Below are 23,622 nucleotides of genomic sequence, written 5' to 3'. Positions count from 1 at the left end.
TATGATTCTATAAAACTATGCAAAATGATAGTCTTTGGAATCTGCCTGAAAAAGCTACACTGACCAGATAGTCCTGGGTAAATAGCAAGGTACAGTGACAATCGGCAGCCACATTTCTTATACCCTTTCATGACTTGCTTTGCCAATCCAGAGCTACGCCAGGCTCTGAGGGTAGGAACTGATTTTGTGCCAAGGAGGATATTCCTGAAGATCATAAAAGATGAGAGGTGTAGGCAGAATAATCATCTGAAATAACAAAGAATCCCTGGCGGAGACCATTGCTAAGGACTCACTAATTAGAACGTGCAGAAAGAACCTACACCTGAAGATAAATTTCTGCTAGAAATTCTGTTTTTTCCCCCTCAGATACAAAGTGTTCTTGGAAAAGCAGGGAGTCCAGCCCCTCTGGATTTGACAGTGGGCTTCCGAGGAGCCAAGTGGCCTTTCACTTTAACAGATCCTTTAGCTGATTATCTTATGGCTTGATTTAATATTGTCAACCACATTGTAAAGATCTACAATTTTAATTACCTGCTGTAATTGCCTTTTATAAGAGCCGAAAGAATATCATCTACAGCAATTAGTAATAAAACATGATGATGGAGTGTAGAGGTAGGACTGAGCTGTTATCAGAAGGTGACCAGTGGCGGACACAAAGGCAGCAATCGGATTAAGAATTTTCAACGTGCTTTTAAAAATCGAAAATAATTCCACAATACAAATAATCTCAATGAATAAAACGATAAAAATTTCTTTGGAAAAAGGCAGACCTGGGTTTGAAACTAAACCACATAATTAACTGCGTAGACTTGTTTGTTATTTATTCCCTTGGTTTGTTTCCTCATCTGTAAAATGGGGATAATAGTGACTTCATAGGGCTTTTTGAAAAAATGGAGACTAAATTAAGTATATTTTCATCCTGGAAACAGAGTAGACATTCAATAAATAGTGATTGTTTCTACTACTGCAATGCATTGAATTTTTGTGTTCCTCAAAATTCATATGTTGAAATCCTAACCCCCAATGTGACAGTTTTAGGAGGTGATGGTATTAGGAGGTGATGGTATTAGGATGTGGGGCGTTTGGGAGAGACTCAGGACATGAGGGTGAAGTCCTCATGAATGGGATTAGTGCCCTTATAAAAGGGACCCCTTTCTGCTGTGTGAGGATACAATGAGAAGTCTGCAACCCAGAAGAGGGTTCTCACCAGAAACCAACCATACTTTCATCCTGATCTTAGATTCCAGCCTCTAGAACTGAAATAAATAAATGTCTGTTGTCTAGAAGCCACCCAGTCTATGGTATTTCGTTATAGCAGCCTGAACTGATTAAGACAACTACTATAACATGCTTTCATCACACTTTGAGCCAAATCATGTCTTCGCATCCTTACTTAAAGCTTGAAATCAAAGTTAACATATGGGATATTAGGCCTACCCTCAATACAAATACCATGTTACTATTAAAGAGGTTGGTTCCACCCCAAAGTAGAAAATCATATATTTTCATTTTCCTCTAGGATGAGACAAGAAAAGATAATTTAGACCAGAAAATCAGACAGTTTGGAGTTTAAAAAGCTCAAAAATTCTGAAAGAAGAGAAACTAAACAGGTGTTTCTTAATTAGCAGCTTCAGAATATTGAACTCACACATAAAAGGAAAAAATATTGGGAAGGTATGTGTAGAATTATTTAGCCTAGAAAGGAACTAAAAGCCAAACACCTGGGAATTGACCACCATCATCATTTGTATTCAACTACTGAGTGAATTTAGTTTTCTAAGAAAATTATCTTTACAACTAACAACTGGTTCTGTGGTCTCATCTCAGCCAGTAACCATTACTTTGTCTAGGATTTCCCCAGACAAGATGTGTAATGCATGTATGTTAGAGTTTGTAAAACGATTGTAAGGAAAATTCAATTTTCTGTCCCCCTTGTTTGTGCCCTCTAAAAATTTCTGATCTTTTCCTATCAATTACAGAGACAAGGACAGCAAAGTACTTCAATGAATGCAACATCCAACACGATCAGAGCTAGGAAGATACTGATTGCACGAGTAAGTTATGATGGAGTCACTCTCAATGTAAGTTTTGAAATGTTATGTTTACATATTATGAGCCTACAATGAAATGATCTTAAGTTCTCAGTCTACTGAATTGAGGCATGTGGCTGTTGGCTAAGGTTAAAAAATTAGATCCCAGAACCAAGGGTGAAATTACTAGGGTTACTGTCCGGTTCCAGCTCTAAAACTGCCACAAGTAAAAGACTCCTATGTTTAAATATCTGAAAATAATAATTTGAACTGGTACATGTAACAAGGGGGCAGGAGAGAGGTGGTTTGGAGAAATTATTAAAGGTGAGCTTTGTGGAGGAGTTTGTAAAAAAATCTAATTAGGCAAATCACTACCGAATGATAATTCGTGCCCTAAATAATCACAGTATAATTGGGAGAAGTAAATGAATACTGTGGTTCATTTACTGAATCCAACTGGTCAGTTCTGCTTGGTTAGTGAGCTCTCCCACATGCTCCCCTTACTGCCCGGGTGTGGCTTACTCACCATGCAAAATCTGCCACAACAGATCAACAGTAAAAGCTGGGAAGCAGAGGGGATAACCGTGCATGTTACCAGGACAGACCATGTCTTATTTTATATCCTATGCAGTGTCTAATGCGTTATTGACAATAACAATACCACTTAGCCATTATAAGTTGTAATTTATCATTATGAGGCTCCGTTAGTAAGCAATGACCCAGGCCTCATCTCCCCCTACACCTCTAAGCAAACCTGTGTTCAGGCGAGTGGGGTCCCACTCACAGTCCACCCAGAGGTACCTTAGTTCGTTGCAAAAGAGTGCTAGCCTCCAAGCTGCCTTGGCAAGGACAGCACACTGGTTTTACGCAGGTTGAACGTTTATCGGGAGTGGTTCTGGCATCAAAACAGAAGGCCTCCCTTTTTAAAACAAAACCAAGCTCCCCTGTGGTTGAGTGTGGAAGAGCTCCTCACAGAGTCTCCAGCACAACGGGAGGGCTGCTGTCCCTAAGCTTCACCTCCTCCCCAGCTTCCCCGCCCGTGGGTCCACGTGAGGACCCAGAGCACGGCCGGCCTCCAGAACACACGCTGTTCCCTTTTTATAGGAGGAACTGGGGGGCTTGGCTTGAATCTCCAACTCCGCCTTTTCTATTCTTGTGATTCTGGTCAATAACCTAACTTCTTAGGGCCTCGGTGCCCTTGGCTTTGAAATGGGGTTGATCCTTAACTCACGGAGCTACTGTGGAATTTAAGAAGGAAAATGTCCGAGCTTGCCTATCTGAAGCTCAAGGCTTGTCAGTGCCCTGCTTCTACCCATGCCCTCGGGAGATCATTTAACAGTACGCTTATCGATAAATTATCTCCAAATCTGCATATCGTTTTCTTCCTAAGTCACCTAAAAAATTTTTGTAAAACTATCCATCATTTCTACAGTTTAAGTTGACATCCAAAGCTTTTCAACGTAGATTTGAAGGACTGCACAGAATATAATTTCCAGTGTATTTTAATATTTTAATATGCTAGTGTATTTTAATAAAATAAAACTACTGCAGCCCTTTTTAAAATGTATCCAAAGGAATCTAAATATTTGATAGAGTAAGTCCAAGGACTTACTACACATCATCACTCATTAAAAACAAAATGAACTACCTCTAGTGTTTAATAATCAGAAATTTTACATTTCTTTTTTTCTTCCTGAACTGGTATTTCCATTCTACACTCCTGCAGAATTTTATCCTAATTTATTATATTTAATGATTCAAAGTATTTTATTGATCACCCTATCACAGCCTCTGATAAAATATGTATATAAACTTAAATTTTCCAAGCAACAATATGGCTCTGGGATTAAAAAAAAAAATTCTTTTGGATTGAGTCATTGTTACAATTATTATTTGTACTCAATCAAAACAAATAAATGTACAACAAACTTGGATGAATATTATATGTAAAAGAAAAAAATCACTGCAAATGCATCTCTCCATGAAATGGATAGAGGTTTACCCTAATTCTCATCCTACTTTTCTTTTTTGCAGACATAACTGCTGTAAAATTTCATTCATTCCATAGATGAGAATGGAAGGAATTTTGTTATAGGAATATCTCTCAATTCTTTAAACTCCTTCTGAGTTATACCAAAAGGCACATAGTAACTTGTTAGTTAGGATAGACTACTTTTTGTTCCAATAATAAGTAAATCTTGAAATCTCAGTGCTGAGCATACAAACGTTTATTTCCGGCTCAGAGAAAGTCCCATTCTGCTGGGGAGATTCTCTGGGCTGCTCTTTCCGGGGGCTAATCCAAGTATCTGGGCAGCTTCCAGCTTGAGGCTCCACCATCTCCATTTGTGGCCTGGCCACAGCTGGCCCCACAGGGGAAGGGAGGGCATGAATGTGACTTGCTGGTCCTTAAACGCCTGGCCTGGAAGTGACACACTTCATTCCACTCACATTTCATTGATGAGACTGTCACATGGCCTCCCAAACTGCAAAGGGGCTGGAAGGTCTTCCGGTCTTAAGAGCAAATGGACTCTATCACAGTTAGCAAACCTCAAAACTTATTTGTAATAAAATGTTGGCTAACAATGCATTTGGGTCCTGCCTCATTTTGCAGACAGCAACGAACTGAAAACATCTAATTTATAAAATGATTTATTTCCCAGGTATTAGAGTACTTTGCTTTCTCAGATCTGATACCGATGTTCAGAATTCTCTGTTTGGCAACTGGGCATTTATACCCTCAGATAATGCCTGTATTAAAGATTCAGGATGAGTGGCACCTGTGCCCAGTGAGAGAGGGGGCAATCATGGGAAGAGCCCCCTGAAACTCAGGCACCCTCGGGCAGATCCGATTTTAGAAAGAGCATATGAAAGCACCTGGAAATAGACTCCCCAAGAATTCTATCTGCCTGCTCACCGCCTTGGAAATCTGTGTGTACCCTGAGAGGTACCCACAGCCCAATTTGAAGGTTGCTGCTTTGGGAAATTGGGGAGATTGGGCGATCTCAAATTTGTTCAAAAGTTGAGGGCAAATTACAATTCATGGTTTGACCCAGATTCCCTAAGATTCCCTAAGATTCCTAAGGGTGAAAGTAACCTGAAATAAATCACAAATAGGAAAAGAAAGATAGTTTGGGGCGAGAAGAGATGGGAGAGAGCAGGAGTAGGTAAGAGAAATAACCCAGTTTTGTCTTGGGAGTGGGGAGAGAATTATGGCCTCATTATTTCTTTAACCATTTTTGGTCTTTTTTTCTTTTTTTTACTTAAGACTGGTTGTACTCTTATTCTAAACCTCATTCACCAATCCATATATACATAGATCTGGGATTCAGACACAAAATATTACAAGTGGAATTTTTATTTATGTTTTTAAACTGAAACCATAAGAAGAAAACCAATCTTTAATGCTATTTATTATGCAGATTGGGTCTATCAGTGGGATGGCCCCCGCAACATACACCACATGCATGTTATCTCAAGTGGAGATCTCAGAATTTTCATTTTCAAAGAGGAGGACAGGATGCCTTCATGTATGTGTTTGCTTCCAGAACCTTCTAACAGGATGTGGTTTCACCTTTGCCCAGATGAGTGTGCTTGTGTATTTAGTTTTAACTAAACTAACTCACAGAGTAGATAAGTGGATACGAAAGCATTTCTGGGAAGAAAGCACAGGTCTGAGCTACTCATGAGGTGAGTAGAGACAAAGGATGGCAAAAGGGCAGCCCTGACACTGTGTCCTCGGGATGTGTTCCTCATCAGCCACATCACCAGGATAAACAATCCTCTGTAAACAGATATCGTAAGAATTGGTCCAAAAACCTAAACATTTTCAGGAAGACCTAGTCAAACAGATTTCCATTCACAAAGTGTATACTGCGCGGTGAGACACGATCTAAAGACAGAACAAAATTTTCATGATTGGCAAGATACTTAAGATATGGTTTCATCTTTATCTCTTTTTGCATGATAGTTATATGCTCACAATTTATCAATAACTAAGCCTGCATATATCAGGGGCAAATGCTGAGGGCTTATTTACTGATGGAATGCCTACAAAAACACTTTAGAGACCACAGCCTGGACTTAGTTCTGCCCATAACCAGCTCCAGGATGCTGGGGCTGAAGCAGATCCTAAGCTTCATGACATACGCCCCCTTAGCAGGTTCAGAACACGCTAAATGATTAAGCTCACTCCTCTGTAGTAAACTGCCCTTCCTATTTAAGTTTCTGAAAATTCTGGCAGTAAAATCCTGTGAATCCTGTAAAGCTATAGTTGGATTCTAAATTGGTCATTTGTGAGGTGGACACTGTCTCCAGATTGGTTTTAGTAATATTTCACACCATTCCTATTGCTTTGGGAATCCAACCCGTGTCAGAGTACATTTGAAAGGCTATGCCTGCCCACGCCCCCACCCCCCGCAAATGCTAAAGGCACACACAAAAAAAATAAGATAGAATTTTATCCGGGCAACAAAAGCCATGTTTTACAGGGCAGTCCTCTAGGAGGGCTGCTCGTGGACATTATTGTCAGGAATCCACTTTCATCTGCTGAACATATATGAGGTCTGCAGTTAAATTAGCATTATAGAGGACAAAAGAATGTTAAGTGGTCTTCAGAATTAAAAGCAAGGGTTTGTCAGCCTGAAGGAGGATCAGTGGAAATGATATCCTATCTGTGAATGTTGTTTGAAGAGGAGACATTAAAATGAAAGAGGCGAAAAAAACAGAGAGGAGAGAGGCAGTCATTTCTGTTTTAATCTAAGCTTCATCCCTGGGAGAGAATCTCATTACACTGGACATTCTGAACGCTGGGTCAGAACTGATGATGTGTCTGAGGGACAGACAACGGCATTTCAACAATGATCGATTAATCACTGTACAGAATTCTCCTCAGCTCCATCCTCTGTCCTTCTTTTTTAAGAAGAAACTCCTATTCACATATTAATTCAGTTTGGAATATCTGATCTACAAAAGTTAACTCAATGTAAAATCTTCAAAGCACAAATCAAAAACAGGTTGACAGGTTTATAAAGCCTGCCTGGGTTTGACCTCAGAATAGAAATGTCTACTCTCGGGCGAGTTTGGCCCATTCTTTTTCTGCTGTGCACCTGAGCTGCGGGGGCCAGCTATGAAAAATTCATGCAGGATGCTTCGACAGTCCCACCCATGTCCTTAACATCTGCTGGCTTCATGTCACATTACAACTTCAAAGTGAAGCCAGCCCTGAGGCGGCGGCCAGCTTTCACTGGGGACGGGAGAAGGGAGAGTGCGGAAATGGCCTCTCCTTCCTGACAGGAGGTATCTGGGCAGAACACACTGTAACCTATCTTCTTAACCATACGAAAGGGAGAGAAATGTTGGGAGATAATAATGACATCTCCTCAACACACCCAAACAGCAGGTGGTATCATTGTGGGACTGCGTTTCACTTCTAATTGTCACACTTTTAAAAAAAATTATTTATTTTTATCTAAACCTTCTTTATCTTTTGCTTCCCGTAAGCTTCAAGTGTAGCCATAATATTTAGCAAGTGAAAAGGGGGTGAGGTTTTGAACTCTCAAGTATACAGTTGTTTGGGAAAATACATTGTTTCTTCCTGTCAGCCAGGTGCTAGAGGGTCAGTCATTTAGACGTGTTGAGACAAGGCTGTCCCCTGGGTGTTACTCCACTTCGACACTAGGCTGTCCCAGCAGACGGAGTGGTTTATGATTATGATGGGAAACAAGAGGTGGAGCCGCACGGCACGCTCCAAGTTCACGTTGACGGCAGCGCAATCCACCAGGAATTTAACTTCCAGTACCCTACCGCCTCCATCATATTCACTACACAAACATTCCCTACTTTATTCTCCCAACGCTAAGGAAAAATTTATCTTTGTTAAATGATAATTGGCCATAATATCTTTCGATTCTTTAGAAATGCTGGCTGGCAAGTTTTTAAAATTTTATTTTGTTTGGAGTTTTCACAAAGCCTACATCAGAAAACAAAGAGGTCAAGTCTGCAGAGCACACTATATCTTACTACCAGCATGAACAGGTCTTGAAAATATCTAATGCCATGAGAAAGTGAAAGAGGTGACGTGCCCTCTAGAACGTCACGGCCTCCCAAGATGCTGGCAGTGAGGTCCCGACCTGCAGCTTCTGCTGCTCCAGCTGCAGTCCAAAAAGGAGCAAAACTGAAACATACAATTCTGGGGTTTTCTGCAGATTTATCAAGACTTCTAATCTTTAGAGGTTTTCAAAATAGAACTTTTAGTGAGAAAATGCATAATTGGGTGCCATTTAACTTTTAGCTAAATCTACAGTCAACAGCAAGGTTCTCCTACGAATTAAAATAAGGCTGCTTTTTCCACCTCCTTACTGCTTGCGCTTTACCTGGTCCCAATAAAAAGCAAAGAATATATAAGGGAACAGAATGAGGTTTTCTCATAAGATTTAAAATCAGTCCATCCATATCATCAGCCTCCTTCTATCTCACCTTCTACACATTTCACCTGGTGCCAACGAAAAGATAAAAATATACAAGGGAAAGAAATGCAAGGTAGTTAATTATCATATTTATGAGCTGCTGCCAATATATTTCTTGGTTGGAGTAGAAACTGAAATTATTGGGGGGAAAAAGTACATATTCCAATTATCTGATGCCCTGGCACTGCATGAGTATGGCAACTTCCAAGTTCACCGTATTAGTTTTATCTTCTCCTGGCCTTTATAAAGTAGCCATGTAGGAAACTACTAGGTGCAGACCGTTTCATAACTTCGTGATGTTAGCATCATGTTAACCAGAATATTTGGGAAATTTTTTCTCCCTCTTCTAACAGACTAAGGCCAATTTCCTTGCGTCTGACTCAGAATTCCACCAATTTGACCTATCATTATCCTGGTGTGTGTATTACAATTGAGTGCTAAATCAGATTTGCTAAACAGAATAAATGGCTCTAACTGTAAAACTTGGAAATCATTAAAGTAATCACAACCTGCCTGATAATGTAATTTCTATCCTTTGTTCTCAATATTGAAAAAGTTGTTGATACATCACATTTATTTCTACCATGATTCTTGATTCAGAGGCTCCTGTAAATAGCAGCACATCATGCACCGGGTTGTGTGAACCCCACACCTGATCAATGGACCTAACTTCAAAGCATTGAAAGGGTCATGCTGGTCACCAAATCTGTACCCAGCCTATGGTCTGGGAGTCAGGACTCAATTCCTAGGTTAAGGGGCTGATGGCAGCCTGATGGCCACTTGGGAACACTTGCCAGGAATGTGATGGGCACCTGAAAACACACTCAGGGAACTCCCAGTCTCCTGCCCCCAGTGTTCACTGCAAACACTCACCCAGTAAATTCTACTGGGGCCTAAAGCATTAGATCCCTCGAGGACCATGGGAAGCAAACATTATAATCCTATTCCACGTATGACACAAAACTTTTCAAACCACATGAAGGAGAAAGCCATTCTATTCCTTCAAGGTGTTTTTTAAAAAGACGAAATCTACTATTATACAGACAAATCCATTTAATTCACTCTTGTATGACGTGATCATAACGTTTTGAAATCTGCCACCACCATTTCCCAACTGTACGTTCTCAACAGCATAATCACTGCATTTTATACCATGAAGCCTCATGCTGCAAACATTTGGTGGCATGCCCTCTGAGATGCACATCTTAATCTCTTTTATCCTTTAGTTCAGAGTTCTTGCTTCTGGTCATTTTCCCCTTCTCCTGCAATCAACTTTTGCTAGTAGAATTTCAGAACCTTCTTGCAGACGCCGAACATTTAAAGGAAGTTTCCTCGAACGCAAATGTCCTTAAATAAACTGAACATACATCTGTGATTTGTGTGTATTTTCTTCATGATTCAGGCTTTTAGTTAAATCAGGTAGAAAGAAATGATCAGCTGATTACGCTTAAGAAATACTGCTAATTTTAACACAATTTAGTCTATCTATTTTCTAAAGGATTTTATTATTAAATTAGAAGAACATAACCTACGCCTAATTTTGTCTCAAATAAGGTTCATGGATCCAATTCCTTATAAGCCAGAAAATTTTTTGTTGTTGTTAAAAACAATAAACATCAACAGTGTACAAAAGCAAAAATGTTTTTTTATATCCCCCAAACAAATAAGATCTTGCATCCAGAGTTATCAGTTATATTCACATTTTCTGCCTATCACTTCAAAGAAAGCCATCATTGGCAGTGGATCAATAGTAAACCATGATCACTATACTAGAGAGAGGAGATTTATTGCAAAATGCCCCATGAGACAGTGGCTATTAATTAAACCAAGATTTTACTGCTTTCAGAAGTATTGGGAATTCCAAAACTCACTTGCGACGCTCAAATAAATGAGCGGGCTTGTCTTGTTCTCCCCGTTCCTCTCGTTGACGGCCTGCACGTAGTAAGGCCCCGAGTCACTTGCTGCTGCTGCAAGGATCACCAGTTGATTCTCCAGCGTGATGGCTCTGTGTCAGAGAAGAAGGGACAGCGTCAAAGCCACTCCATGGGACTTCCTATTTATAAGACAAATTAACTTATTAGGGAAACTATAAAGGAATGTCCAGAGTTTAAAAAAAAAGAGAGAGAGAGAACTGGAAGGACAAAAACAAATACACGGGTGCCTTGAGGAATGTGGCAGTGGCTGAGCCTCCTCAGGTCCGACTGACACACGCTTGCCAGAAGGGTGTCAGCGTTCCAGGTACTCCACGTCCGTACCAACCCTTGGTTGTGAGGAGGACAACAATTTGGAATATATGCATCCAGAGTTCGTTAAGACTCAACGATTCCTCTGGGAATTCGTAAGAAGACAAGTTAGAGGAAATTCTACGAAAGCTGGCCTCTGTCTTTCAGGCAGGGCTATTTGATCACGTGTTGGTCATAAACCTTTCAAATAGAGGGCTGGACCGCCAAAGCTTGGACCCACTTGGGGCAAATGAATTTACAGTGATTTTTTTCCCTCTCCCGGGGAGCTTCCTTACAGCCTCTGTATGTCTATTTCTTGACTAATGAGTAGAAGAAACATTGCCAGTGGGCATAGAGCTGAGCCCTTCAACTCAATGCACCCATAATCACTAACTCCAGGACTGCATGTGCTGTACCTATGCCGTCTCCCCACGTCCTAGAAGTGAAAACAAACTGGTTGATCACTACCGAATCCTTCTCATATACGCCAGTTCTACCGGAAAATTTGACCCACCTGCCCTCTCTTTAGAAATAAGAAAACTGAGGATCAGAGAGGTTAAGCTGTTTGCCCAAGGTAACACAGAAAGGCAACAATACCAGAGGGAGGGCTAGGTCTTCTCACATGTAGACTGGTGCCTGACAACCATACCATACACAGACTCTCCCCGGATTACTCACTTAAAAGAAGAAGAAGGAAAAGAACAAAGACATGAATTCCATAGATCCAAGCAACTTTTAATTAAAATGGGTGCCCTCGTATCCTTTGCTCATGCCGTAATTCTGTATTCTTTTTACTAGTTAAAAGGGTAGGGGAGGTAGAGTTTGTTAAAAATACAAAGGTGAGTACTACCTTGGCTGATGAATTGCGCTTTGAGGGTAAAACACATTCCGAGAACCAAAATGTAGTTTAGTCTATGCTCTTATTTCCCAAACACTAGAAACATCCTGGGACCCTGGAGTGAACTGTGTCACCTCCCACAACTGTTATGCTACAGTAAATAATTCTATATGTTCACATTTTAATCTTAGACAGTCATAGCTTTTCCAGATTCAGGTAAACTAAGATCCCCATTCTAGTAACATAAAAAACATGCAGAGTAAGCAACCTCTTGTGAGAAATTTTAGCATAATAATCTTTTCTTCCTGCTACCTTTTGAAAGCTTTTTCAAAAACTCTTGATTTTTATATATTTTATAAGATTATCTTAAGAAGTTACTGCTTATTCGGGTTCCCATAGGATATATTACAGTTTGAGATCTCTATGACTAACTTACCTCATTTTTCATTTAAGAAAATTCCCCTATGAGGAAATTTTCAATTTTTAGACTCATAAAATATTTCAAAAAAGTTTTACTATAATAGAAATTGTTCCATTTTATTTTAGTATATGTTACACTGGCATCTAAAATTAAATATGAATATTTATTACACATAAAGTCACACATTTAATAGTACAATTTAAAAACTGAATATATCATTACTTTTTCCTTTAACATCTGATTTTTGCCAGAGTAATTTCAAATATGCCTATTATTTCTCAGAATTATTCTCTAAAAATGTCCATTAATTCCCTATACTGTTTATGACATTGTTTCAAGGGTATTGAAAATATAAAAGTACATAAAGAATAGAAATATTAAAGTTTACATCTATTATAATCTATATCTTTAAGCTTATTTTTTCTTTTAGTTTTTATTCTGTACCAGTTTAAGTCAAAACTCATGAGGAAAAACTTATCTATTGCCAAAATGACACCACAAAAATGCCCAAACTCTGGAGAACATTAGATTAATGAAGAGCAGTTCCCCAGAAGACTTTATTCTTTCTTCCTATCCACCTCTTTCTGAACAGAGCATTTCTACAAAAGAAACTGATGTTTTTAATGAAAATTAAAATACCTAAAAACATTCATCTTACTTTCAAATTCTGAAAATTGTCATAATGCTTAAGAAGGAGGGCAAATTTTCAGAGAGAGTGAAGTGGGTACCAAGCATCCATTCTCTGAGTCTTCTTTCCTGAGAGACTCTGATCTTGTTTGGTGCCCATGCCTTCCCCAGGCAGCCATGTGATGTGAGGAAGTCGTCTCCATTCCCAGCACCAGGTTTGCATCTTGATCATTAGAGACCAACAAAGGTACCCCAGCCACCTTCAAGACAGTGAGGAGTTGCCATGGGACCCACACGCTGCCCAATCAGACCAAAGGGAAGGACCACGCTTGGGGAGAGGTCTCACTCTTGCTGGAGGCCAGCCAGAAAATACATGGTCTCAGGGCTGCTGGTGGCCACCCCTGCAACCCTGAGGGAAGGCAGTGTGTAAACAAAAGCAAGAAGAAAGACAGAATTTTGAGAATCAGAGCAAATTCGACCAAAGCCCGCAGGTAATGATGAGCGAGGAAGCGAAGCGGTCCTTTAATATGACCCTTACATTTCTTCATAAAGTACTGAGTAAAAATGTTAGGTTACTGAGGCGGAGGTTGACTTTCAACATCGATTCCCCATCTCCACCATTTTATAGTAACAATGTGGTTTGGAGAACTGGCCCAAACAAGCCTATGCTAATCATAGTAATTCAGTCCCTCTTGCCAGCGATTAACAGACAAAACCAGGCTGAAGCCTGTCAGCCTATGGCATGTAGCTGGTGATTGTCACTGGTCTGGGGTAGCCACACCTAAGTCAGTCTCATCAGACCAAAGGGCAGGACTTCTACTCTAAGGCTGGGGACAGGCTTTCTCCCTCCACTAGACGTGAACAAAGAAGCATGTTGCTGCAGATGTGCATGGTGGCAATTTTATGGCCAGGAGGGGAACAACCTTAGCACGAAGCTGATAATGTTGGTGGCAGGACAGAAGGAACAGAAAGCACCTGGGTCCTTGATCCTGATAACCTGGTCAACTGACTGACCCATCCTGCACTCCTTCCTCTCTCTGGACTTCCTGCGTCATGAGAGAATGTACCTCATTCATGTTTAAACTTGCGTAAGTTAGGGTTTCTGTCACTGATACAGATTCAAAACAGCATATGCAATAGCATCTCTTTGGGGTAAAAATAGTTTAAAAATGTGTGTCCTCTGTGCATAAGAAAAATAATCCATGTTCACAGTTTTCACTTTAGCAAACAATGCATATTACCTGTTTTCTGCATTTGCACCTGGGAATAAAATATTTCTATTCAAGAAAAAAAAATCCTATATATGTGTTCTATTTACATGTGTATGCATAAAATGTTAACAGTGGTTAGCTCTAAGTCAAAATATTACAAGTAATTTTCTTTTTATTTCTGTATTTTAAAATATTTTTCCATAATAAATATCACTTTTGCTATCAGAAGAACAGTTTTCAAAATGAACACAAAGGCATGCTAAGTAATTACAGTAGCAAAGTTTAATACTTTGCCCATCATATGAACTACATGGCTTTATTACAACGTAATTCCAAAGTACTAATTTAAAACTTGCATTGACTTTATAGGAAAATTAGACTACTAAGCCAGAGAGATTTTCCCTTATTTTAACTTTATTAAAATAAATATATGTATGGTTTTATACAGAATTATTTCCTTAGCCTTCCCCATCTTAATTCTATGTTTCAAAATGATATCTTATAATTCTAACTTCTAATTCTATGGGATAATGATAAAGAAAATAAGAAAAAAAATTAAAAGAACTTTGTCCAATATGGGTAAAATGTACTACAGCTCAGGAAACCAGAACGCTGGCTTCATAGAGAACAAGCACAGGAACAGTTTTCACAAGAAAGAAGTCCATCAGTTGTTCTTGTTAGTGGACATTCCTAACGAAGGAAACGCTGCAGCTCAGTAAAAGAGGACCAATTCGAAAGGGCAGTTTCTAAGTCCTTTCCATTTTTCGTTTGATTCTCCCAACGCTTTCTTGAGGCAGCAGGCAAAATAAGACTTCTCCATTTAGGAAAGGAGGAGACCTCAGAGGAGCTGCCTGGGGTCTTTGACCATCAGCATCGATCAAAACATCTGTGGGGGAAAATGCCCCTGGGAGGTGAACCCCTAGACCCAAGGGCTCACGCATTTGGTGTATGGGGCTGGGGGGCCACCCAGCACGGATATCGACGATGAGCTTCCTGCCACACTTGCCAATGTTGAGGGGACGATGCATTCTCCATGCCGTCAGAACATCTACTTTCAGAGATGGGACACTGACATACAAATTCTAGAAGCACCAGATTTAAGCTTGGTGAAAACAGCCCAGTGTGCACCTTGTAGTTGCTCAATACAGGAAGGAAAGTAAGGGTCCATGTTCTCCCAGAGTGCCACGGGAACAAACCAAATAACTAGGTTCACTATCTAGTCAGCAGCTCTCTGAGTCCCCAGGACTGACTCAGAGTGGAGGGAATACACATCTGAATTGGCATATTTATAAACTTAGATTTGGTGTATTTATAAACCATAAGAAGTCATAGGAAACACTTTAATAACTTTCCCTAAAGAGCAGTGGTAGGCGCAAACGGAGGAGTTGCAGGGGATACCCAAAAACACTTCCAAGATGTGCCTCGAAACTTGCAAGGGAACCCACCCTTTGGCTTTCATGAGAAGATCAAGTGTCTCTGGCTATCCGTAAGTATTTTGATCTTTGACACTTTTTACACAAAGCAGGATGGTAATATAAACACTGATTTATACATTACAACAAAAATTCAGTAAAGGGTTTAGTATAATAAGAACTTTACCCAGAAAATAGAAAAGTATAATCTGTCTGTGGTTTTACTATCACAGATGTTAAAACAGCATCTGATTAGTTTAAACTGACATTCAAGTACATTTCAAAAAGATCAGAGTGCAGAAAAATGCAGAACATTCATTTTTAAGCCCTTAAACATTAAAAAAAAAAGCATTTAAAATAGTCTCCATTTTAATTAAACAACTTTCTAATGGGTTGGTTCTAAGGCTTAGTGTTCTGACAATAATCTGTATCTCAAGCCTCACAGCTTAATAGCAAGTTCAAGGCCGACAACTTCAAAATTGATGAACTTCTCTTACATGTATAATTACGAGAACCAAAATTGCCTCCAAGTATTTTGGCAACAACAAGTCTGGATACTCAAGAAATGTTAAGGCACCAGGATGGCAAGTTTACTTAGCCAAAGAGTAGACACTTGCTGCTCACCATGTGCTCTGGGTGCAAGAAGAACACTGTAGGGCCAGCCTGGTGGCCGCGTGGTTAAAGTTCCGCACACTCCACTTCAGTGGCCGGGGTTCACTGCTTCACATCCTCAGCGCAGACCTACTCCACTCACCAGCCATGCTGTGCTGCCATCCCACATACTAAATAGAGGAAGACTGGCACAGATGATAGCTCAGGACTAATCTTCTTCACCACAAAACAAAACATAGCCTCCAAATTCTCTGACACTGCTCCCATCATTTAAAAAAAAGAAAAGAAAAGAAGAACATTTATTTAAAAGCAAGTGAAGAAGAATTTGGGAAACCTATTTCTCAGAATTTCAAACTAATAGAAATGATGAGCTAAGTTGTGTTCATTAATAGAATACAGGAATACTCAAGATAGATGACAAGAAGTACTGGGCAAACCGGATTCTGAGTCAGCTCTAGTGTACACAGTAATGCAGGCTCTGAGGAGAAAGGCAGCCATCAAATTTCAGAGCCATGGTGTCTAGTAATAGATACATTGTCCTTCTGTGGGAGGGGAAAGACCAAAGTTGACCGGAGAGGGAAGACACTAGAAACAGGAAGGGGCCTTCCAAGCCCTCCACAGCTGAGTTACCGTCATGCTCCATGCCTTGGGAAATGTTTCCATTTAGTCCAGGCCGGGATGCTGTCCTGCAGCAGGTATAGCTAATTTCACATGGCAAGTATAGGGAAACATACAATTAAATTTATATCAATTAACCTTCAGTCTCATTCTTTTCTATACCAACTGTCAGCTCTTAATTATAGGTACAAATGGAGGTCAGTGGTAGGGTGGAATTTCTAAAATGGTAACTCCCTTAAAATCGTTTGGGTTTTAAACATATTCAGATATATATACGTTCTGCCTTATACATAAGTGCCCCCTAGTATTGAGGCACAGAGGCTGACAAACAGTATGCAGTCAATAAGTATGTGCTGATTGAATGAAAAGAAGGAAACATTCAGGGATTCATATTCACATATTTGTTCCGACTATTCCTTTCTGAGCCTGCAACTACATTTTGGTGCCAGAACCCAGGCGAGGAGAGGAGTCATTTACGCACTTAATAAATATGCATGGGGCACCTGCTATGCATATAACACTGTCCAGGGAAGGTAACCATGACATACGGCCACTGAACCCAAGGAGCTAACTCCAAGGGAAGAAGATATCCAAAGGCATAAGAAGAAAAACGATAGCTGTGTGAAGTCCCAAATGTGTGAAACTAGTCTATGCATTTTGTAGAATTTTACATAAGCCAAACAGGCAGCTGCCTCATCACAAAACACGCAGATGTGGTCTGACCACATCTACCTTCCTCGGAACAGCTTCTTAAAAAGTGAAACACGGATGCGATGTCACATGGGAAAGCCAGACCCGGCTCTCTAACCCAGAACACATGCAATGTCCAGCAATGGGAGGACAGCTCCTGGAGGCCCCCTTGGAGGAAACACCCTCTCTTCCGCTGACCCTGCTACCTGCATACCTTGCCTCTCACCTGAAGCTCTGGCCAAGGACTCCTATGAGGCAGCACTTCCCCAAAAAGGGCAGCACATCCACTTTCTCCCAAACTGTGGCCCGGGACTGGGGCTTCCCTGACTGCTCTGTAGGCACACAGGCGCTGGGTGTGGTCCCGGTCAGCACAGCTAACAGTGGCAGAGAGGACACTTCAGTGGACCACAAAGAGAAGCAGAGAGGGACACTTGTCCTGCGTGCTCATTGTCTGTCTCTGAATAAAAGCAGACAGGAGAGTGGAACTTAGAGTTTCTTCATCTCCAAACCCAGCTCCTGGGAGCCCGAGGGAGAAGACGGCCTGCCTTTAAGTTAAAACCCAAAGTGGTCTACAGAGAAGACACCTCCCTTTTCTACCAGAACAAATGATGACAGTTGACAGGAACTAACACCATAGACAAACCCAGGGTGAAGTTATTACTATGTTCCGTATGAAGACAGAGAGGCCCTTCAGATGCTCAGACAGGTGCGCCTTGGCTGGAGCAACGGACCTGCAATGAGACCTGACCCTGATTCTGCTCCCTCAGGCTCCTTCCTTGTTTTTTTCATCTGTGACTAGAAATGACAGTACTTACATCAAAAGGACCTTTATGAAGGGCAAATCAGGTAGTGATGTGAACGAGGCTGACACCTAAGTCATTCATTCAGTGTTTCCTGAATCTGAACCTGCTTCCTCAGGTGTGGGGCGTAGGAACAGCAAGTAACAAAAGAACAAATGTAGCCCACTCCTCTTTTGGGGTCTCAATCTCAAATACTTTCTAGAGTTTTAGTTGACAGACTTCCACACAAACAAACACTGCCGGGTCACTGAATTATCAGATTAAAGCCATAAAATGATCTGATGCCACTACTACGGAAAGCCCGCCACTCAGGAGCAAAAGTGTAACGATTTAGCAAAGAGGCCTAGGAGAAACATTTTCAGATGCTTCCACCCAGCTAACACACAAACAGCAAGACCCACTTTACAAGACTTTAATGCTGGAAAATCCCTGGCCTCTTTTCAGCATGTGCTGACGTGTCATAAATAGAATCGATCCTCTTCCTCTAGGAAAGACGCTGCACAATAGGAAGGATGGAAAAGAAAGGCAGAAATTACAGGATAACTTGATGTAACTAGTAAAGGATTTATTTCATCAAGGATTTTTGCCCAGAAGAAATATATTGATTATAGCAGTGTTTCTTAAATTTTCTGGCTAGTTTTAAAAGGTATTTTAGTCAATTAATACTTATTCAGGGGTCTTTTGCTATTTTAATTAATTGTTCCCCGCACAAGGCACATTTAAAGGCCATGCTAAATTTCTGGTGTGGTCATATGCAAAAGAATGAAGTGAATGAGGAAGGTTTAAACAGAGCTGAAGTTTATGCATAAAAATTTCCAGCCAAGCTTTTTCCTGCTAAAAGAAACAAACAAAAATTTTAAAAAGAACAAGAAACAAGACAAACAAAATGTGTGGAATATGCATTTTTAGGTCTTACCCAGAGTGTAAAATCCACTAAAACTAGAAAGCATTAAAAAAGATGACAGAAAGGCATCTAAAAACAGATGACCCACCAGTGACAGCCCCTCGGGAGGTGGGCCATCCGTGAGTCCTTCTATCCTGAGATCCTCTGAAAACAGTGGAAACATCTGAAATAAGTTCATTTTACATATAATAGAAACAATACACAATTTGGCTGAAATGGCCAAATAAGAGACTTTTCTCCAAAGCAAGAATATCAAGATCAGGGCAGCTGTCAACCCGACGGACACAAGAGTGGCTGGTGAAGGATGCGCAGGGTGTGTCAGCGTCTGCCTGCAGCCTCTGCCACCATTCAGTCACTCCTAAGGCAGTGGGGGAGGTGGAGAGTTGACCCAGCCATTCCTATGTCAGGAAAGCCTAAGGCTGACGATTCAAGCTTCAGACAAGTCGGTTTCCCTCCATATCTTATTTTCTTCACAATAAAGCTCTCGGAGGCTTTTTTCCTTTCTGCAGAAGAAGGGGCCACGGGCAGAGCACTTGACCCTGGCTCTGCGTGATATCGTCTGCGTAGGATTATGTCTTCATGGCAGGGTCAAGCACAAGGAGCAGCTGCCATAAAAGCGAGAGCTCTTCTTTAGGAGCAAACAATAGCAGAGCAATATTGCAAAATCACTAGCAGCGCACATTGCTTCTGTAAACCCTCTCCACCTTTCAAGTCGGTCACAGTTTAGTTCCTCTTTAAAGGAACATAATTATTACAAAGAGGTTCTATTCTTTTGCTAAACTCTTTTTGATCATTAGGGGTCAAAGCTGTGCCCACAGAGCCAGGAGGACCTGTGCTGGCTGGAGGAGTCACAGAGCTTCAGGGATGACAGCTCATCTTCAGGGACGGGGGGGCCCCCTCCACGTGCCTCGAAAATGCCTGCTCCCCAACTCCAGAGAGACATCTCCATGCTCAAGGAAACAACTCCATCAACGGGGAAGAGGAAGATAAACCCAGAAGAAACCCAATTTTCTTTTAACTATTTTTCTTTCTGGAAATTACTACGATAGGCATGGCATTTGTGTGTGAGCAGAATGCTTTATCACGTGACACACGACACATGACACACGAGCATCTGTGATTACGTGTATAGCTCTGGCAAGCAAGTGCAGGGAAATGGTAAACTATTCAGTACAGAGAAACTAATTTATAAACAAGCCGGGGAATTATTTATAATCCTGGGCCGCTAAATTAACACTCAGGCAGGGTTCCCACATCCCTGCTAACTGTGAAACAAGCCACCTTCCAGGGAGAAGGCCGCCCCCTTCCCGGGCTGGGCCAGGGTCCAGGAGGCCGCGCGTTATTTACACCTGAGCTGGGATTGTTCCAAAGGTGCTGATCAGTGAATGCAGCTGACCCCTCAGCCACAGTTGGGAGACGGACATTGGCATTCTTTTCCGAGTTCTGAAGGGTTTCTGTGCATTCACTTTCAGCAGGACTGAACCTGTTGGGGCACCTCTCCCTGAGAACTGACCCTCTGGCCACTCCCCCAGTCATCCCACTACGTGGGCTGCTTGCAGGTCCTGGGAAGGAGCAGGAAGCCCCCTTTCAACTCTCCTCTTCTGCAAAACTTCGGCTCTGCCCTCCTCACAGTAATGATGAGAACCAACCTTATCTGAGCACCTTCTCCGAGCCTGGCACAGTGCTGAGTGCTCTGCCTGCATTATCTCCGCTGGTCCTCACAGCAAACAGTGGTTAAGACCCAGGATTTGGATCCAGAGACAACTGCATGGGAGCCCCTCCTCTGACACTCCCTGGCTGTGCACATTCAGCCAGCTGCTTGACGGGTGGACTGATCCTCAGTCCTCGTCTCCCGATGAGGATAATAAAGGTACCTATTTCTTAGTGTTGGTATGAGAAACAAATGAAATAATACGTAAAAACTGATGAGCCTAATACCTGGCGTATGCACCAAACTCAAAAATGGTTACCTGCAGTTATCATCCCATTTTACACACGGCAAGCTGAGGCTGTTAGAGGTGAAAAAACTTTCCCAAAGAAAGTGGAAGAATCAGGAGTGTAACCCGGTCCCACCCCAGGCCCCAGAGGGATTCTCTCCTCAAGGCCCCTCACCCTAGGCTATGCCAACTTCCCTCTCCCAGACCCAGTGAGGCGAGAGGCCAGCAGCAGTAGTCGGTGCAAGCTCTGTCGTGCCATTCAATGTGTCACCTCTTGGGTTTCTCTCTTTCTTTCTCTCTGTCTCTCTCTCTCTGCCTCTTCTCTAGGACTTACCTCTGGCTCCTGGGTGGCTAAGACAGTGCCTGGCGTAAGGGAGTGACGATGGGACAGGTGATGCAATGAAGGAGCAGTGCTGGGACCATTTGGGTTTCGTGAAGTCCCATGGGCATCGACCAGGAGGACAGGTGCTCCACCAGCCGCCAGATCTCCATCGGGAAGCCCCTGTGCCTCCGAGCTAGAGAAGTTGGAGGTGAGGGTTCCCTTTCGTACCCTGGTAGAGCCCCCAAAGCTAGGCCTTCTTGGCTGCTGTTGTGGAAGTTTTCTTCTCCACTAAGCTACAGTCATCAGTCCTGCTCATAAGAGGCAGAAATTGGAGACTTGGGGTCGGTCATGAAAATTAGTGGAAAAAGGTTTTCCTTTGGAGATAGGGAATATGTTTCCTCAAGAACTATGAACCTTGGACTTTCCCAGGAAAAGTTTCATAATACCCTTTGTTTTGGACATTAGGCTGTGTCTAAAATGAGAAAATAAGCAGGCGACTTCAGATTCGCTTGGGTGAATGGTGATACGGCAAAATAGAGCAATAAATAATTTAAAGAGGACCATTTTGGGAAAGTCTAAGTATATTGAAAACATTATTAACTGTGACAATACACCTGTGAGATACAGGTAGCGTGTATATTTAGGCAATATCACTCACAGAGCATAGACACCCCACACGAGAATAAAATGGGAAGAATGGATAAAAATAGCAAAAAGGGTAACAGCCACTTTCCCCAACTGTCTCCACTTCTTGCCATTGTCAATGATCGTGCAGTTCATTTCCATGAGAAACGCAACACAATCACATAAAACCTCATTGCCTCCATTTGTCTTTTTCGCGAACTGCACTGTTGTTTGTTAGGTGGTAAAATATTTGTTCTTAGTCCTTGGCCACATCTCTCAACAGGCGTCTTAGTTTGCCACAAGAAGTATGTAACTAGTACCCTGGCCGAAAGAGTAAAGCGAACCAGGCACTAGGTTTTGAACAGAATAAAAGACCACAGCCGTCCCTTTGGCAGAGTTATCCAAAGGGAAAGACCTTCGAGATTCCCTGAAGGAGAAGCCGGACATTGCCGGGAGGAGAGGCAGGAAAAGGAGAACGAGGTAGGTCTCTGCCACCAAGCTCTTAGCCATGTACTTAGTGTAGGAACCTCCTTTGGGCCAGCCGAATAACGGCCCCAAATATGGCCACGTCCTAATCCCCAGAACCCGTACATATGTCGCCTCACACAACAAAGAGACTTTGCAGAGGAGATTAAGTTAAGGATCTTGATGTGGGGAGAAAAGCTTGGATTATCTGGTGGGACCAAGGAATTACAAGGGTCCTTAAAAGTGAAAGAAGGAGTCAGAGCCAGAGAGGGATCTGAAGGTGTGACTCTGCCAGCTTTGAAGATGAAGGAAGGGGCCACAAGCCAAGGAGAGCAGGCACAGCTAGAAACTGGAAAAGGCAAGGAAGCAGATGTCCCCTAGAGCCTCCAGAGGAACACAGATCTCTGACACCTTGATTTCAGTCCACTCAGACTCGTTGTGAACTTCTGACCCCAGGAACTGTAAGATAATAAATCCGTGTTGTTGAAGCTCACTAAGTTCGTGGTAATTTGTTACAGCAGCAACAGAAAACTAACACACTCCTGAAAAACTTGAGTTCTCTGGCCTCCAGTTTCTTCATCTCTGAAATGAGAGATCCCTACCCAGCTCACAGAGTTGTTGGGTATATTAAAAAAGTAAGTTTAAAGTATGCACATGTGCTAAGCATAGGGCCTGGCACTGTAAATATTCAACAATGTATTTCCCACTATCACACAGACAGACTGAAATTTATGGCAAGACTGATTCAGACCTTCCTCTGATAGAATGTTGGCATCGATTCATTTATTTGTGATGAAAATAAAAGAGAAGATTTTCAATCACTAGCATTTGTAATCTTTCTCTTCCTTTACTTTAGGGCCTCATCAAGCAGTTTGGGGTGGCGACATAGACTGGGGAAGGAGGGGGGCCTTAGGAATTCACACTGAGGAGGGAAACATGAAGTCTAGAACGGATCCAGAAAGGAAGGTGGAGGCAGGGGCAAAGAGCCAGGCCGGCTATGTGGAGGTCATCGGGAGGGAGGAGAGAGGATGACAAGAGAAGTTTCGTAACTCTTTGAGAGACTAGTAGTGATTTCAATTGCTTTGACAATGTATCTTTTTTGGACGGGCTGTATTATATTTTTTTGCTTTGCCACCAAGCAGAGACTAGCACAAGATATGTTTCATTCATTTGTTCATTCACTCATTCATTCATTTAATCATCTGACAAACAATTATGGAACCCTTACTGGGGAATTTTCTGACAGTTAAGAGAGTACTGAGGGGTTTTTCAGTCACCATATTCCAGCAGGGGATTGCGAGGGCAGGCATCTAACCCAATGGTTAAAAGCACCTGCTCCAGTCCCTGAGGCCAAACTGTGGTATCTAAAGGCCATTTCCACAAAAAGGAACCAGTGCCTTTGGAGAAATGATTAATCATGGGTCT

The 23,622-nt window shown here is 41.8% G+C and overlaps 1 protein-coding gene across 4 annotated transcripts in view; it reads right to left on the bottom strand.

Moving 5' to 3' along the window:
* Nucleotides 1-23,622, bottom strand: part of SDK1 (sidekick cell adhesion molecule 1) — an 857,904-nt gene that overhangs the window by 358,271 nt on the left and 476,011 nt on the right. For all 4 annotated transcript variants that reach the window (XM_070231391.1, XM_070231392.1, XM_070231390.1 and 1 more), the window contains exon 5: nucleotides 10,366-10,499. In XM_070231391.1, the coding sequence (XP_070087492.1) occupies nucleotides 10,366-10,499 (134 nt within the window). The remainder of the gene's footprint in view (nucleotides 1-10,365; nucleotides 10,500-23,622) is intronic.

Source organism: Equus caballus, chromosome 13 (genome assembly GCF_041296265.1).
Source record: "Equus caballus isolate H_3958 breed thoroughbred chromosome 13, TB-T2T, whole genome shotgun sequence".
NCBI classification, from domain to species: domain Eukaryota; kingdom Metazoa; phylum Chordata; class Mammalia; order Perissodactyla; family Equidae; genus Equus; species Equus caballus.
This window is presented reverse-complemented; position numbering and strand designations above follow the sequence as displayed.